The 13,995-nt window shown below is 42.3% G+C and overlaps 1 protein-coding gene across 2 annotated transcripts; it reads right to left on the bottom strand.

Annotated features, from left to right (window-relative positions):
• Window positions 1-310: 310 nt before the first annotated feature.
• On the bottom strand, window positions 311-13,591 carry PEX26 (peroxisomal biogenesis factor 26). Of its 2 annotated transcripts, none has more exons than XM_070946858.1 (6): window positions 13,207-13,591; window positions 12,775-13,022; window positions 10,383-10,529; window positions 6,619-6,932; window positions 5,018-5,164; window positions 311-1,777 (listed from the first exon to the last, which is right to left on the bottom strand). In XM_070946858.1, the coding sequence occupies exons 2-6, from the start codon at window positions 12,993-12,995 to the stop codon at window positions 1,674-1,676; spliced, it is 933 nt and encodes a 310-aa protein (XP_070802959.1). In that variant the 5' UTR covers window positions 12,996-13,022; window positions 13,207-13,591; the 3' UTR covers window positions 311-1,673. The 2 variants fall into 2 exon arrangements, with proteins under 2 accessions (XP_070802959.1, XP_070802958.1); XM_070946857.1 differs by having other exon boundaries at window positions 13,220-13,591.
• Between the last annotated feature and the right edge of the window lie 404 nt (window positions 13,592-13,995).

The following is a 13,995-nucleotide window of genomic DNA, read 5'->3' as shown; positions in this document are numbered from 1 at the left end:
ATTGTTTTTAAATTTTGTATTCTATGTTTTTTATCTATGGCTGTTCACTGCCCTGAGTCCTTCAGGAGAAGGGCGATATATAAATTTAAATATTAAACATGTAACACCATTTGCAAATTTCTCCCACCCCTGAAAATGATTGTTTGCCCATCCTAACCCTTACAAAATAATGAACAAAAGTTGCTAAAAGCATTACAGCTCTTCCTTAAATAAAGACCTGCACAGAAGATCACAAGAATCTATCGCTCATTAGCAAGGACTTTTTTAAAAAAAAATAAAATAGTTACATTTATATGCTACCCATCTCCCTGATAAAGTGATTCTGAGTTTCACTACCAAATCAGGAAAAGCAATGTCTACTCCCCACAAAAAGGCCCAGGCCCTCTGAGGGATAAAGGGATGAAAGGAAGGATGAGGTTAAGGTGATTATTTCATAACTTGCTTGCTGCCCTGGAAGCTCAGTCATGAAAGTTAAAGAGAGAACCACTTAACCAGATATGGCTTATCTGCTTTCTCTGGAATCACTTCCTCTTCTTTGAGCAAAAACACTCATAAATTTTAAATGGAATCTGCACCAACTGTTTGCTCTCCATATATGACCTGATGAATGAGGGCAATGGGATTGGTTGTCCATCCCATCTGGAGGCAGCCAGTGTGATGGAATGTTGTGGATTTGATCTCCATGAAGGAGGGATGTACATGTATTCCAGAGCAGGGGTCTCCAACCTTGGCAACTTTAAGACTTGTGGACTTCAACTCCCAGCAAAGCTGGCTGAGGAATTCTGGGAGTTGAAGTCCACAAACCTTAAAGTTTCCAAGGTTGGAGATCCCTGTTCCAGAGGAATAAGAGGAATTCAGTTCAGATCAGGGGTGAAATCCAAAATTTTTCCCTACCGGTTCTGTAGGCGTGGCTTGGTGGGCATGACAGGGGAAGGATATTGCAAAATCTCCATACCCACCCCACTCTGGGGCCAGCCAGAGGTGATATTTGCCGGTTCTCCGAACTACTCAAACTTTCCGCTACCGGTTCTCCAGAACCTGTTAGAAGCTGCTGGATTTCACCCCTGGTTCAGATAGTGTGTGTGAGACAAAGAAACTGAGACATCATCTCCTTAATCGTTCTCAGAGAATATGTTTGATGCTGATTGTAGAATGCTTTAGTCTGGCAAGATGCTGTCTATAGGTGTGAAACAATAAAGAAATCTTTGGAAGAATCAACAGGTGTCTTTCTTGGTTTGGAGGACTTCACAGCCAAGTAGAGAAGGGAAGAAGAACTCCTGCACGACAAATGTATACCAGGAGAGGAGAGGCAGGCACAGTCTTTCCCAGATAGAAAAAAAACGTTTAATGTCTCCTTGCCAAAGTGAAGATTTAAAAAACACCTGAAACAGTCTGCCACACTTTGATCTCAAAGTTTACTTGGAAGCAAGTGTCACTCACTTAAAATGAACATGCTTCTAAACAGGAATGAGCACAAAAAAGCACGTTCTAATACAAAGAGACACCTCTTCATATGGACTCTTGTGTTTCATCCAGCCATATCTACTGTCAGAAGACATTCTTGGTCTTGGAGGAAACTCCTGTAGCTTTAAGCTCAGCATTGCCCCCAAACCTGCAGTGTTGGCTTGAAACCTGGAGCGTTTCATGGTATCCAGAGATGACAATAGAGCAAGTTAGTCTTGAACAGGAGGTCTTCTACTTGGAGGAAATAAAGTCAAACGAGCTTGATGGAAAAGTTGGGTCAACCTGTAGAGAAAGGGTAGAGAAGCAGGGGATGCTAGGTGGGAGGGGAAAGAGAACAGAAGAAAAATAAAATTAATGCCATATGCTAATTTCCTTGTGGCTACAATACACCTCCAATCAAATTGGGATCCTTTTGTGATATCAACGTTGTTTTGAAAGGCAGCCTTCAAGCTTGACTTAATCTCTGACCAGTCCAAATCAGATAAGCAGTGTCTGAATTTCTAATCAATCAATTCATCTATCAATGCTCACTCTGAAGGATATGGACTTTGTCCATCCCCCCCCCCCCCCCCCAGTTTCTCTTACTATTGAGTAATCTTCTGAAATTGGATGCATTTCTCTGGCAGAAAGCAGACAATCAAGAACTCATAGAGGCCAGCAAAAAGCAAAGCCACAACATTGTTCTCCTAAGACTGTGATTCAGGGGTGGGATTCAAAAATTTTAGCAACCGATTCACTCCCCGGTGGGTGTGGCCATGGTGGGCGTGGCCTACTCGGCCTCCTGCACCACGATGGGGGAGGGGGTGTTTTCATCCTCCCCAGGCTCCGGAAGCTTTCTTCAAGCCTCTGGGAGTGTGAAAACGGCCTCCCCCAGGCTCCGGAGGCTCTCCGGAGGCTGGAAATGGGCCCGTTTCCAGACTTCCAGGAGGCCTGTTATTTGCCCTCCCAGAGCCTCCGCGTGGGCCTTGCACTTACCTGGCATCTAAAACGGGCCGCATGGAGACTCCTGGGAAGGACGGGAGGGGTGGGCGGGGCCAGCCAGTCCTTGCAACTACCGGTTCTGCTAACCAGATGTAAAATAAGCATCCGGTTCACCCGAACCGATCCTAACCGGCTGAATCCCACCCCTGCTGTGATATGGGGGAAACATTAACAAGAAGCAGGAGAAAAATGCAAGAAGGCAAGGAGGAAACTTTAGCATCAGGCATTAAGTCATTCTAAGGAAGCGACATATTTGCTATAAATACAGCATAAGATTATTTTAATTTTATTTTAATTTTAATTTTAATTTTAATTACATCTGTCTAATTTTTGTCTCTGATATGTATTACCTCTGAACAAACTCAGTATCTATGTGTATTGTTATGAAATTCTTAACCAGAAGGCATCTTCAAATGAGCCAGTATTCTCCTCATTAAAGCTCCTTTGCCATAATAATGGATTTTTTCCAGTTAACTAATTTGCCAGCTGCTTTTCTTGGTAATTTGGGTCAAATCAGTAATTGTAATAACAATCATGTTTGATTTCATCCAGGTCTTGTAAGATAGATGTATCTCCCAAGAGCTACAACTGATAGCCACATACATTGAACTCAGTGGTGAAATGTGAGGGTAATGTGACTGAGTAGGCGTGGCCAACTTTTTTTTCCCTCTTTTAAAAGCTTTTTTTCTACCACCTCTTCAGCTGAACAGGTTGTAAAAAAATTGCTTTTAAAAGGCTCTGACGATCCCAGCTGAGTTGCCTGATCATCAGAGGCTTTTGTTTTCTTTTAAAAGCATTTTTTTTTTGCTTTTCCGCCAAAGAAAAAATGTTTTTAAAAGTAAAAAAATTTGTTTACCCCTGCTTGAACTACTGTTTCAGGAAGTGGTACAATAGCATTTTCCTTTTTATCAACCCATTTTTCATTTACACATAGTGAAATGCATATTATGGGATCTCTATCTCACACACTGAGATTAGAGGATGTTAAGCAGGGGTGAAATGCTCCCGGTTCGGACCGTATCACCTGATCTGGTAGCAATGGAGGCGGGTGGTTCAGAAAACCGGTAGCAAAAATCCCTGCCTCCCCCCCCTGCCCAGCTGAGCTGCACAATCATCAGAGGCTTTTTTTTTTTACTTTTAAAAGCATTTTTTCTATCACCTCTTTGGCCAAAAAAATTCTTTTAAAAGTAAAAAAAAAGCCTCTGATGATCGTGCAGCTCAGCTGGGATCATCAAAGGCTTTTAAAAGAAAAAAAATCTTTTTCTTTTAAATGCTTCTGACGATCCAAGCTGAATTGCCCGATCATCAGAGGCATTTAAAAGAAAAAAAGTCTCTGCCGATCAGGCAACTCAGCTGGGATCGTCAGAGCCTTTTGAAAGCATTTTTTAACAACCTCTTCACCGAAGAGGTTGTAGAAAAAATGGTTTTAAAAGTAAAAAAAAAAAAAATGGCCACGCCTACCCAGTCACATTACCCCACCACCACCAAGCCACACCCACAGAACCGGTAGTTCCAAATTTTAGATTTCACCCCTGATGTTAAGTATAGACATTTGTCTAAAGATAGGAATTCCTTCCAAACAAAGTACCCCAAGACCAGACGGTAGAGCCAGGATTTATTTTATTTATGCAATTTAGAGGCTACCCAACTTCCAATCACTCTAAACCAGTGGTCCCCAACCTTTTTATCGCCGCGGCCCGCTGAGCGCGCGCAGGGGTGGGGGCACGGCCCAGGAGCTTTTGCGCACGGCCCATTGCGCACGGCCCAGGAGCTTTTGCGCACGGCCCAGGAGCCTTTGCGCTGCAGCGTTTATGTCCCCCGGCCGCTGCGCGGCCCGGTGCCAGGTACTCCACGGCCCGGCACCGGTCCGCGGACCGGGGGTTGGGGACCACTGCTCTAAACAACTTAAGAGTTAAAAAAAATAAGAAATAAAAAATACTATAAAAAAGAGAAGGATTCATAAGGAGCCTGGAGACAGATATATGCAAGAAAGAAGAAGGGGGGGGGGGGGGGAAAGGAAAACTAAGAAATCCAACTGGGGCTCCACCATCAATCAACTCCAACAATTGGGAGATCAGGTGGTTTCCAATAGCTTCCTGAGCATCATCAGAGTGGGAGCTATCCAGATCAAAACTTCTCCCCCAGAAACCCTCTGGGTTCACACATTGTGCCAAGCATTCAATTTCTAATTACCCATTTTCTCCACTTTCTGTCCCATATTCCTAGTTGTCTTCAGACAAGAAACTATTTCTCTAGATAAGTGATAGCTAACCTTTTCCGGATCGAGTGCCCAAAGAACCCCAGAATGCAATGCGTGAGCAAACCCCCCCCCTCCACCCCAGCCCCTGCGCATGTGCACACGGCCCCCCACGCGCGCCCCCGTCCCATGCACATGCGCGACAGAGACACGATGACCAGCCGGCTGGCTGGAGGCCCGGGTGCATGCGCGGCAGAGCTGAACTGGGGCGACGGCTTGCGTGCCCACAGAGAGGGCGCTGCGTGCCACCTGTGGCACATGTGCCATAGATTCGCCATCACGGCTCTAGATGCTTCATTTTCTTCAGTCCCCTACCTGGGTCAAGTCTCAATACAATGAGACACAACAGGAGGGCCACCAAAAGTGTCTTTTTGAAGGGGATGAAGCTGAAATGGCTTGCCAAAGACTCCAGCACTCTTCTCAGCTGGACCAAGATGGTCAACATCCTCTGAGACACTGAACCTGCAGCACAAGAGAAAGAAACTTCACAAGGGGGGAATGACAAGGGCCACAAATACCAAAACTGAGCTTTCTCATTTCTCTTTTTTAAGATGAATGACTTTATATATTTTCTTTGTGGTTTTAATGGAGTTTTTTTTTAAAAAAGGAACTGTTATTTAGTGTGTTATTTACATAACCTAGATTTATTATAGTAGTTTCTGACATTCAGAGTTGAGCAAAATGTGTAAGCTTTACTCAATTCTTTCTAAAATATCTCAAGAGGTTGGATCTATATCTATCTTGTTCATTGTTTTTAAACAGCCGCATAATTCTGCTTTAACAGGCACACAAAGTTAATTTTTTCAAAGCACGTCAAGCATTTCTTGGTGAGTTTGTTAGACACAAATAATCATAGTTAATCAAATTAAGAAGCTGGTTTTCTTATTCTGAAATAAGGTGTAACCTTATTACACACTAATTAATCTGCTGTAATAGGACACCTTTATTGCCCCTTATTTACATTAGCCCTGTAGATCAGAGGTCTCCAACCTTGGCAACTTAAAGACGTGGACTTCAACTCCCAGAATTCCTCAGCCAGCTTTGTTTTGCTGGCTGAGGAATTCTGGGAGTTGAAGTCCACAAGTCTTTAAGTTGCCAAGGTTGGAGACCCCTGCTGTAGATTATAAATTACAGCATTCTTGTTTGGAGTTCAGATAACATGTTGCACTTTAAAATGACTGGGCTCTTTATGTGTGGCTGCGTTCTTCAAGATTATTAATCACTGTTAGATTATCTGTTCACCTAGCCTAGTACCAGCTCCTGTTAGTGACAGTGATACTCTAGGATTCCACTCTGGGATCTTTCCTTTTCCTTTAATTAAAATTGTGAAGGATTCAACATGCAATGTTTCATGAGTCAATTGTACACCTCTAAACTAAGGTGAATGGAATCTACTGTAGACCTGTTTTTGCTTCTGATTAAGCAAAATTGTTGTAGTTTCCATCTTCCTCAAGGGAAAGTTGCTGGGAACCAAAAGCATATAAATTAAATCTATTATTATGACAATTAGCACATCCAGCTGTTGTGAAATAGGAAGGGCCAATCTATGTGATCTATGGGAGAGAGACTATAGATCGTTTCTCTCCTTGGACCTCTTTAACAATTTTATCAAGAGAACTCTCTGCTTGTGCAATCAATCGTTCAGATGTATAAGGCTCCTGTCTTGAGCAGAGGGTTGGAGTAGAAGACAGCTGAGGCCTCTCTTCCAGCAATATGTATTCTACTGTATGTACCTAAGGAAACAGGACTACCAGAACACAACAGCCAAATTCTACCACTGAATGGTGATGCTTTAACCAAGCTGGTATCATTGCTTTAGTGGAAGCTCAATGCTCATTGCAGGCAATGCTGCAAATGATTTCACAAGACCAGACAGAATGTTAAGACATTCAGAGTTCCATCTGCAGGAATCCTACCCAACTGCAGCTTCCATGACATCTCTGGCTGCTCCTCAGGAATTGGAGGTGCTTCTTCTTTCTGTAGCCACTGATGCTTCTTCTCTTGAAGGGTTTTGTGCATGTTTTCTCGCTGCTCCTGGCTCAAAGCTTTGCAATCTTGGATCAGCTCCTCTGCCGCTAAAAAGTGTCCGAGTGGCAAGAGCACATGGAAAAGATAAAGCTGAGCCAACAGGCCATAACTTGACAAGTTCGGATTGGATGGGCAATATAACCAGTCCCGACCAACATCTAACATCACATGAGGTTCTTCCACTTTGCTATGGAGGAGGATGCTGAAAGAGAATATATGAATAACACACTAAGTCACGTTTAACACATTCATATTTCAATTGGACATGTCTTAAGACATTCAAAAGTGCCATATACAAAGTACCAGTAAGATGTAACATCCATAGACCCCAATGGATGCAACAGATTGCACTAAATAGACCTCCTAGCTTTTTTTTTTTAATTAAGAAATGGGGAAGTTAGCAAAGTTCCATTCAGTTCCATCACCATTCAGTGGTAGAATTTGGCTGTTGTGTTCTGGTAGTCCTGTTTCCTTAGGTACATAACAGTAGAACACATATTGCTCCAGCACAATCTGTATTTCCAGCAACGCTTAGGGTTTAATAAGGATTCTCAGAATATTGAAAATAATGAAAAGTATGTGTGTAAACACAATTGATGTCTTATTTTGATCTATATATTTCCTATTTTTATTTTCTATCCATTGATACCAGTTTTCCCAAGTTGAGTAATATTCTGAGTCTTCCTTATTATTTAATTCTATAGTAAGTCTGTCCATTTCTGCACATTCAAAAATTTTCTGGATTATTACACAATTTGTCAGTATAGGGGACATTTTCCAAGCTTGTGCGAGTACAATCCTCGCTGCTGTGGTGATATGAATGATCAGATATTTAACTTTTTAAGGATATTTTCCTTTAATACATACTTTAGCAAGTAGGAATATCTGGGAATATATGAATAGAGTTAAGATTGGTGTACTGTCAGAACAACGTTGAATTGTACAAATATTATGGGCGTATTTTCATTACAGATGTATTTGTATTTATATTTTAATATTTTAAACTTTAATAAAGGTTTTTTTGAAAATGAAAAAAAAAAGAAAATAATGAAAAGGCTTTGTTTGGCCATTCACCTATCAGAAAAAAAGACCTAGTGAGAGAGTTGTGCTTTTCCTAAGAAGCTAGAAGATCCTGTGGTTCAGGTAAAAGAATTATCCCATATAGAGGTAAGTGTGTATGGGAGATAACTTTTTGCAAGACTTATTACCTAGGCAAAGGGGGCCAAAACATTCTTTAAGTCCCAGGAAACAAAATAATATTAAGAACTAGCTCAGGTAAAAGTCTCCCTGATTCAATGGGATATAAGACATTGTTGGGGTGGGGGGAGTGACAACACAACCAGATGTGCAAGATTCAAGTATTATGGCAAAACTCAATCAAGTGTGGCTCTAATCTTCCTATGGAGTTGATTTTCTGTCTGGTCTACCTAGTGGGGGCTGGCAGTAGGTGGAAAGAAAACAACTGTCCAGATGTCAACAGCTGGATTCAAGAGATGTCTTCACTGACTTTTGAGGTGTCTTTCTATGGTAAAAATGAAAAGACAAGAGTAATAGGTTTCTGTGTGGTGTATATTTCATTAGATAAATAGAATTCTTTATTGGCCAAATGTGATTGGATACACAAGGAATTTGTCTTTGGTGCATATGCTCTCAGTGTACATAAAAAGAGAAGATACATTCGTCAAGAATCAAAAAGTACAACACTTAATGATAGTCATAGGGTACAAATAAGCACTTGAATCATACTGGGAAACAATATAAATCATAAGGATACAGCAACAGGTTACAGTCATACAGTCATAAGTGGGAGGAGATGGGTGATAGGAACGTTGAGAAGATTAATAGTAATAGTAATGCCGACTTAGTGAATAGTTTGACAGTGTTGAGGGAATTATTTGTTTAGCAGAGTGATGGCGTTCGGGAAAAAAACTGTTCTTGTGTCTAGTTGTTCTGGTGTGCAGTGCCCTATAGCGTCTTTTTGAGGGTAAGAGTTGAAACAGTTTATGTCCAGGATGTGAGGGGTCTGTAAATATTTTCACAGCCCTCTTTTTGACTCGTACAGTATACAGGTCCTCAATGGAAGGCAAGTTGGTAGTAATTGTTTTTTCTGCAGTTCTAATTATCCTCTGAAGTCTGTGTATGTCTTGTTGGGTTGCAGAACCAAACCAGACAGTTATAGAGGTGCAGATGACAGACTCAATAATTTCTCTGTAGAACTGGATCAGCAGCTCCTTGGGCAGTTAAAGAACTGAACCAGGGGGCATATTATTATAGAAATATTTTTTTCTTTTTCCAAAAGTCAATAAATTCACCACTGCCCCAAAGGGTGCAGTGCCCTCATGTCTCCAGTGCCTCTAGGCCTCACAACCTCTGCCAACTCCAGCATGCCAGGTATTCCTTTGTGGCCTATTTGTTTTTCATTTATCGATTTGATTTCTTCCCCTCAACAAGCTGTGCAGTTCTGCTTCTGTCCATTATTATAATTATGATCTAGACAAACATTATTATTGTTTATTACTTTCACCTGTTAACAATTTAAAAAAACAACCTAAAAAATATGTTTGACTCATGTATTGTATGATGGGTTATTTTCCGAGTGTCCAAAGCTGTTCTCAACATTCCAGATGTGTCAATGTGCCCAAATACTCCTATGTAATAACAAAAGAGAGGAAAACCTTTTCCTGCCATGAACTATGTTCCAGTGAAGATAATTTGGCACAAGAAAATAAAGGTTTTCTCCTTTCTTTCTCCCCATCCCGCAGGATGCCAGAGAGACCTGACGTTTCCCACCTCCTTATTTCCGGAGCTCCATCTTATTGTCTTTTCTTCCTTTGAGTATTTGTCACCTGCATGAAATCACACTGGGGGTACCCACTGCAATATAGTAGACTGAGTGCATGAGGTTAGGTTTCACTTTGCCTGGATCATGGACTGCACTGGTTGGCCATAAGCCAATCATATCTTTTCAGCTTAACCCACTTTAGAAGTTCATTATGACCATGAAAATGAGGTAGCAAAATGAGGTAGCCTCCAACCTTGGCAACTTTAAGACTTGTGGACTTCAACTCCCAGAATTCCTCAGCCAGCTTTGCTGGGAGTTGAAGTCCACAAGTCTTAAAGTTGCCAAGGTTGGAGACCCTTGGTATAAACTATCCTGCGCTGCTTGGAGAAATAACAAACATGACCACAGAAAAACAATAATCAAAAACTCTCTAGTGTATTTAGCCAAGCATGCCACTACAAGATAATTTAAGGCAGTACAGTTTTGCTTCAATTGCTAAAACAATATAAGTACTTGCTCACAGAAAGTTAACATCTCGAACTACAATGATTTGAGTTTTTTAAAAAAATTGGAACTGCATCCTTACTGAAGATTAAAACTGTCTCAGCGAGCATAGAAAAATCTAGACTCAACTCATTTCTGATTTAAGCAATATTCATCTAAACACATGACAGAATTGTTGCCTATTATTAAACTAGAAATCAGGAGCAACATACCTGGAAGTACCCATAATTCTAGAGTAAGATTAAGTTGTAAATGTTCTTGATATTTAACTTATTTTAGGTGGGTGCTACTTACACAACCTAATATTCCTCCTTGGGATGGAGCAGTATCTGATTTGCCATTCAGATGCAGAAAAAGGGGACTCACCAGAGCTCCAGAATTTTGGGAGGCCAACCTTCAGGTTTGTGGTAGTACTGAAGGACCCATGGGAGGACCTCTCTCCATCGATCCATTTCTGCCAAAGCTTGGATGCCAACAATACATAAGGAGCATTTCAGGTCTTCAGAGCTGGATCTGGAAGTCAGATAAACACTGTATATGTACATTGGTGTACAATTTAAAAAAGCAGAAAAACTGCAGTCTTATAAGCAATCCAATTGCAATCTCTGCTCCAATTCTAAGGATAGATCAGATTCACATAATCCACTAAACTACAGTTTGCTTAACCAACCACATTAGGGTTTATGGCATAAAACTCAATCATTAAGATTCATTTTCCAGTTTGCAAATCTGCTAACAAAAAGCTTGACTTCTGTATTGAGTGTGTGCTTGGTTTAGATTTGGCAACACAAGTAAGTAAAGGCAAAAGTAAAGGTTCCCCTCACACATATGTGCTAGTCATTCCCCACTCTAGGGGGCGGTGCTCATCTCCGTTTCAAAGTCGAAGAGCCAGCACTGTCCGAAGACAGTGGTCATGTGGCCGGCATGACTAAGTGCCAAAGGTGCACGGAACGCTGTTACCTTCCCACCAAAGGTGGTCCCTATTTTTCTATTTGCATTTTTTACGTGCTTTCGAACTGCTAGGTTGGCAGAAGCTGGGACAAGTAACGGGAGCTTACCCTGTTACACGGCACTAGGGATTCGAACAGCTGAACTGCCGACCTTTTGATCAACAAGTTCAGCATCTTAGCCACTGAGCCACCACATCCTTTATACAAGTAAGTAGTCTTTGATTTATGACCAGCCGCTTAGCAACCACTCAAAATTAAGACTGACTCCCAAAAGGTATTTACCACCTAGTTCTGAAGTTCCAACATCACATCTTGCAATTGTATGACTAGTTGGAAGCTCAGCAACCAGTCTGCATTTACACAGGTTTGCAACGTCCTGTAGTCATGTGACTGTTTTATGACTTTTTGCCAAAAACCAGCATGTATTTCCGGTTTTGACAAAAATGCCCCATAACTAGCAATGGGTTCACTTTACAACTGCAACAGTCACTTTACAACTGCTGCAAAAAAGGTCACAAAATCAGGTCAGTCATGTGGGTGACCCACTTTATGACTTGCATGACCCCATTACAATAATAAATCGAGGATTACCTGTATTGTTGCTGTTTCACTGTTTTTTTCCCCAGTTACATTTATTGTTTTGTTATACATTTATAAATTACTTTGCAGACTTTTATATACAGGTTGAAAGACTTGGAGACCCCCTGCCCCCAAATTAAATAATGTGTCTACCATTCACTTTTTAGTGTCCCCATTACCACCCCTTCATTCTTTAGACTTCTATTTTTTTTTTAAATTTGATTTATATGCCGCCCTTCTCCGGAGACTCAGGGTGGCTTACAATGCGTTAAGCAATAGCCTTCATACTTTTGTATATTTTATACAAAGTCAGTTTATTGCCCCCACAAACTGGGTCCTCATTTTACCTACCTTAGAAAGGACGGAAGGCTGAGTCAACCTTGAGCCTGGTGAGATTCGAACTTACAGTAACTGCAGACAGCTGGTGTTAATCACAATGCTTTTAATCTGCTGAGCCACCAGGCCCCCTATTCTATTCTATTCTATTCTATTCTATTCTATTCTATTCTATTCTATTCTATTCTCTCAGTGTCTAAGACACTGAGCTTGTCGATCAGAAAGGTTGGCGGTTTGAATTCCTAGGATAGATCTCCTGTGTGAGCAGGGGGTTGGACTAGATGACCTCCAAGGTCCCTTCCAACTCTACTCTACTCTACTCTACTCTACTCTACTCTACTCTACTCTACTCTACTCTACTCTACTCTACTCCACTCCACTCCACTCCACTCCACTCTCCACTCCACTCCACTCCACTCCACTCCACTCCACTCCACTCCTATTCCTATTGCCTCTCCTCTCTCTTCTATTCTCTCCTCTCCTCTATTGTATTATCTATTCTATTCTCTAATAAAATGGATGGGTAAAGTAGTCCAACATCATCTAAAACAGTGGTCCCCAACCTTTTTATCGCCGCGGACCAATCAGCCTTTGATAATTTTACCGTGGCCCGCTGAGCGCGCGCAGGGGTGGGGGCTTTGGGCCACACGTGCGTACCTGCGCGGGGCTCTCTTCCCTGGAGCCTTTGCGCACGGCCCAGGAGCCTTTGCGCTGCAGCGTTCATGTCCCCCGGCCGCTGCGCGGCCCGGTGGCAGGTACTCCACGGCCCGGCACCGGTCCGCGGACCGGGGGTTGGGGACCACTGATCTAAAAGAACGCCTTGCTGTTAAGAACTATCAACTCCCAGCCGGTTCTGAATGTCTCACTCTTCTTCATTCCAGTTTGGCACCTACCCGTCAGAATCGCCCTCATTTTCCAAAAGGCTCTGGCAGCCTTTCTCACATCTGTCCACCGCTGCCGCGAAGTCCCTGTCCAAAACCAGGAGTTCAGCCGCTTCCTCTAATAAGGAAACTGCTTGGGGTGCCGCTGGGCAGAGAAGGCTGGGCTCGCTGCTTCTTAATAGGCCCCTCGCCCTAGCAACGGCAGCCAACATCGCCGGCGAATCGTTCTTCATGATGGCATGATCCTCAAAGGCAGAAGCCTGGGAAAAAAAAATTTTTACACAACAGGGCGTCGATCAGTTTTGAAATTTGATTTGATGATCATTGGGTGCTCCTAATACACTTCCACGCCTAACCCCACCCCGGTCCGTGCAATTAGTTGCTAATAAAAAGGAGGAGGAGGAGAGGGTTGAAGGGATTGCAACAGCTAGTACTGTAACCTACTAAAAGGTTTCACCTTGCAGTCTTCAGTACCCAAGAGGGAAAAAAAAGGGCGAGCAGCGATAACGATCTGGACGAAGCGAAAAACCAGCTCCAAGTGTAATTAGGATGGTTTATATTGGCTCTTGTAGATCTTTGTCCCGAACCTTTCCCCCCCCCCCCTCTAATCCTTGCAAAAAAAACAACAACAACAACCGAAACGCGCTTTCTTTCTTCACCACCGGTTGCAAAAGAGATCCCAGCAGCCCGTCTCCGCTTCCCTGGGATGCACAAAGTGCATTTTCTGCAGGTGCCTTTTTTGTTTTCAGTGCAAAAATCGAATTGCTTTCAGTTGCAAAAAAAATTCAGTGCTAAAAAATTGTTTTCAATTGCAAAAACACGAAGGAAATGGGGGGTGGAGGGGGGTGGGGGAAGCTGGCAGAGGGATTCCGGACTACAAAGACCAGAAGGCTCCTCTTTTTACAGGAAGTAGTTTAAAAACGGGAGGAGCAAGGGAGCGGGGCGGGGATTCCTACTGTAACGGCAAACATTTAAATTTGTCTTTTAATTTTGCGCTCTTGTTATGGCGTGTTGCAAATATAAGGCGGGGGGGGGATTCAGTAGGTCTGCCTTTTCTAAAGGTTTCTCAGATGATCTTTCTCGGGGTTTTTTAAAAAAAATTCTGCATGCTCAAATATTGATATATTTCCATTCCAGACAGTGGTAAAATCCATTTTTTTAAACTACCGGTTCTGTGGGCTTGGCTTGGTGGGCGTGGCAAGGGAAAGCTACTGCAAAATCTCCATTCCCACC

Source organism: Pituophis catenifer, unplaced genomic scaffold (genome assembly GCF_029215685.1).
Source record: "Pituophis catenifer annectens isolate HBS135680 unplaced genomic scaffold, rPitCat1.0.hap2 SCAF_7, whole genome shotgun sequence".
Lineage (NCBI taxonomy): Eukaryota > Metazoa > Chordata > Lepidosauria > Squamata > Colubridae > Pituophis > Pituophis catenifer.
Note: the sequence above shows the minus strand (reverse complement) of the source record. Positions and strands in the feature narration are given on the sequence as shown.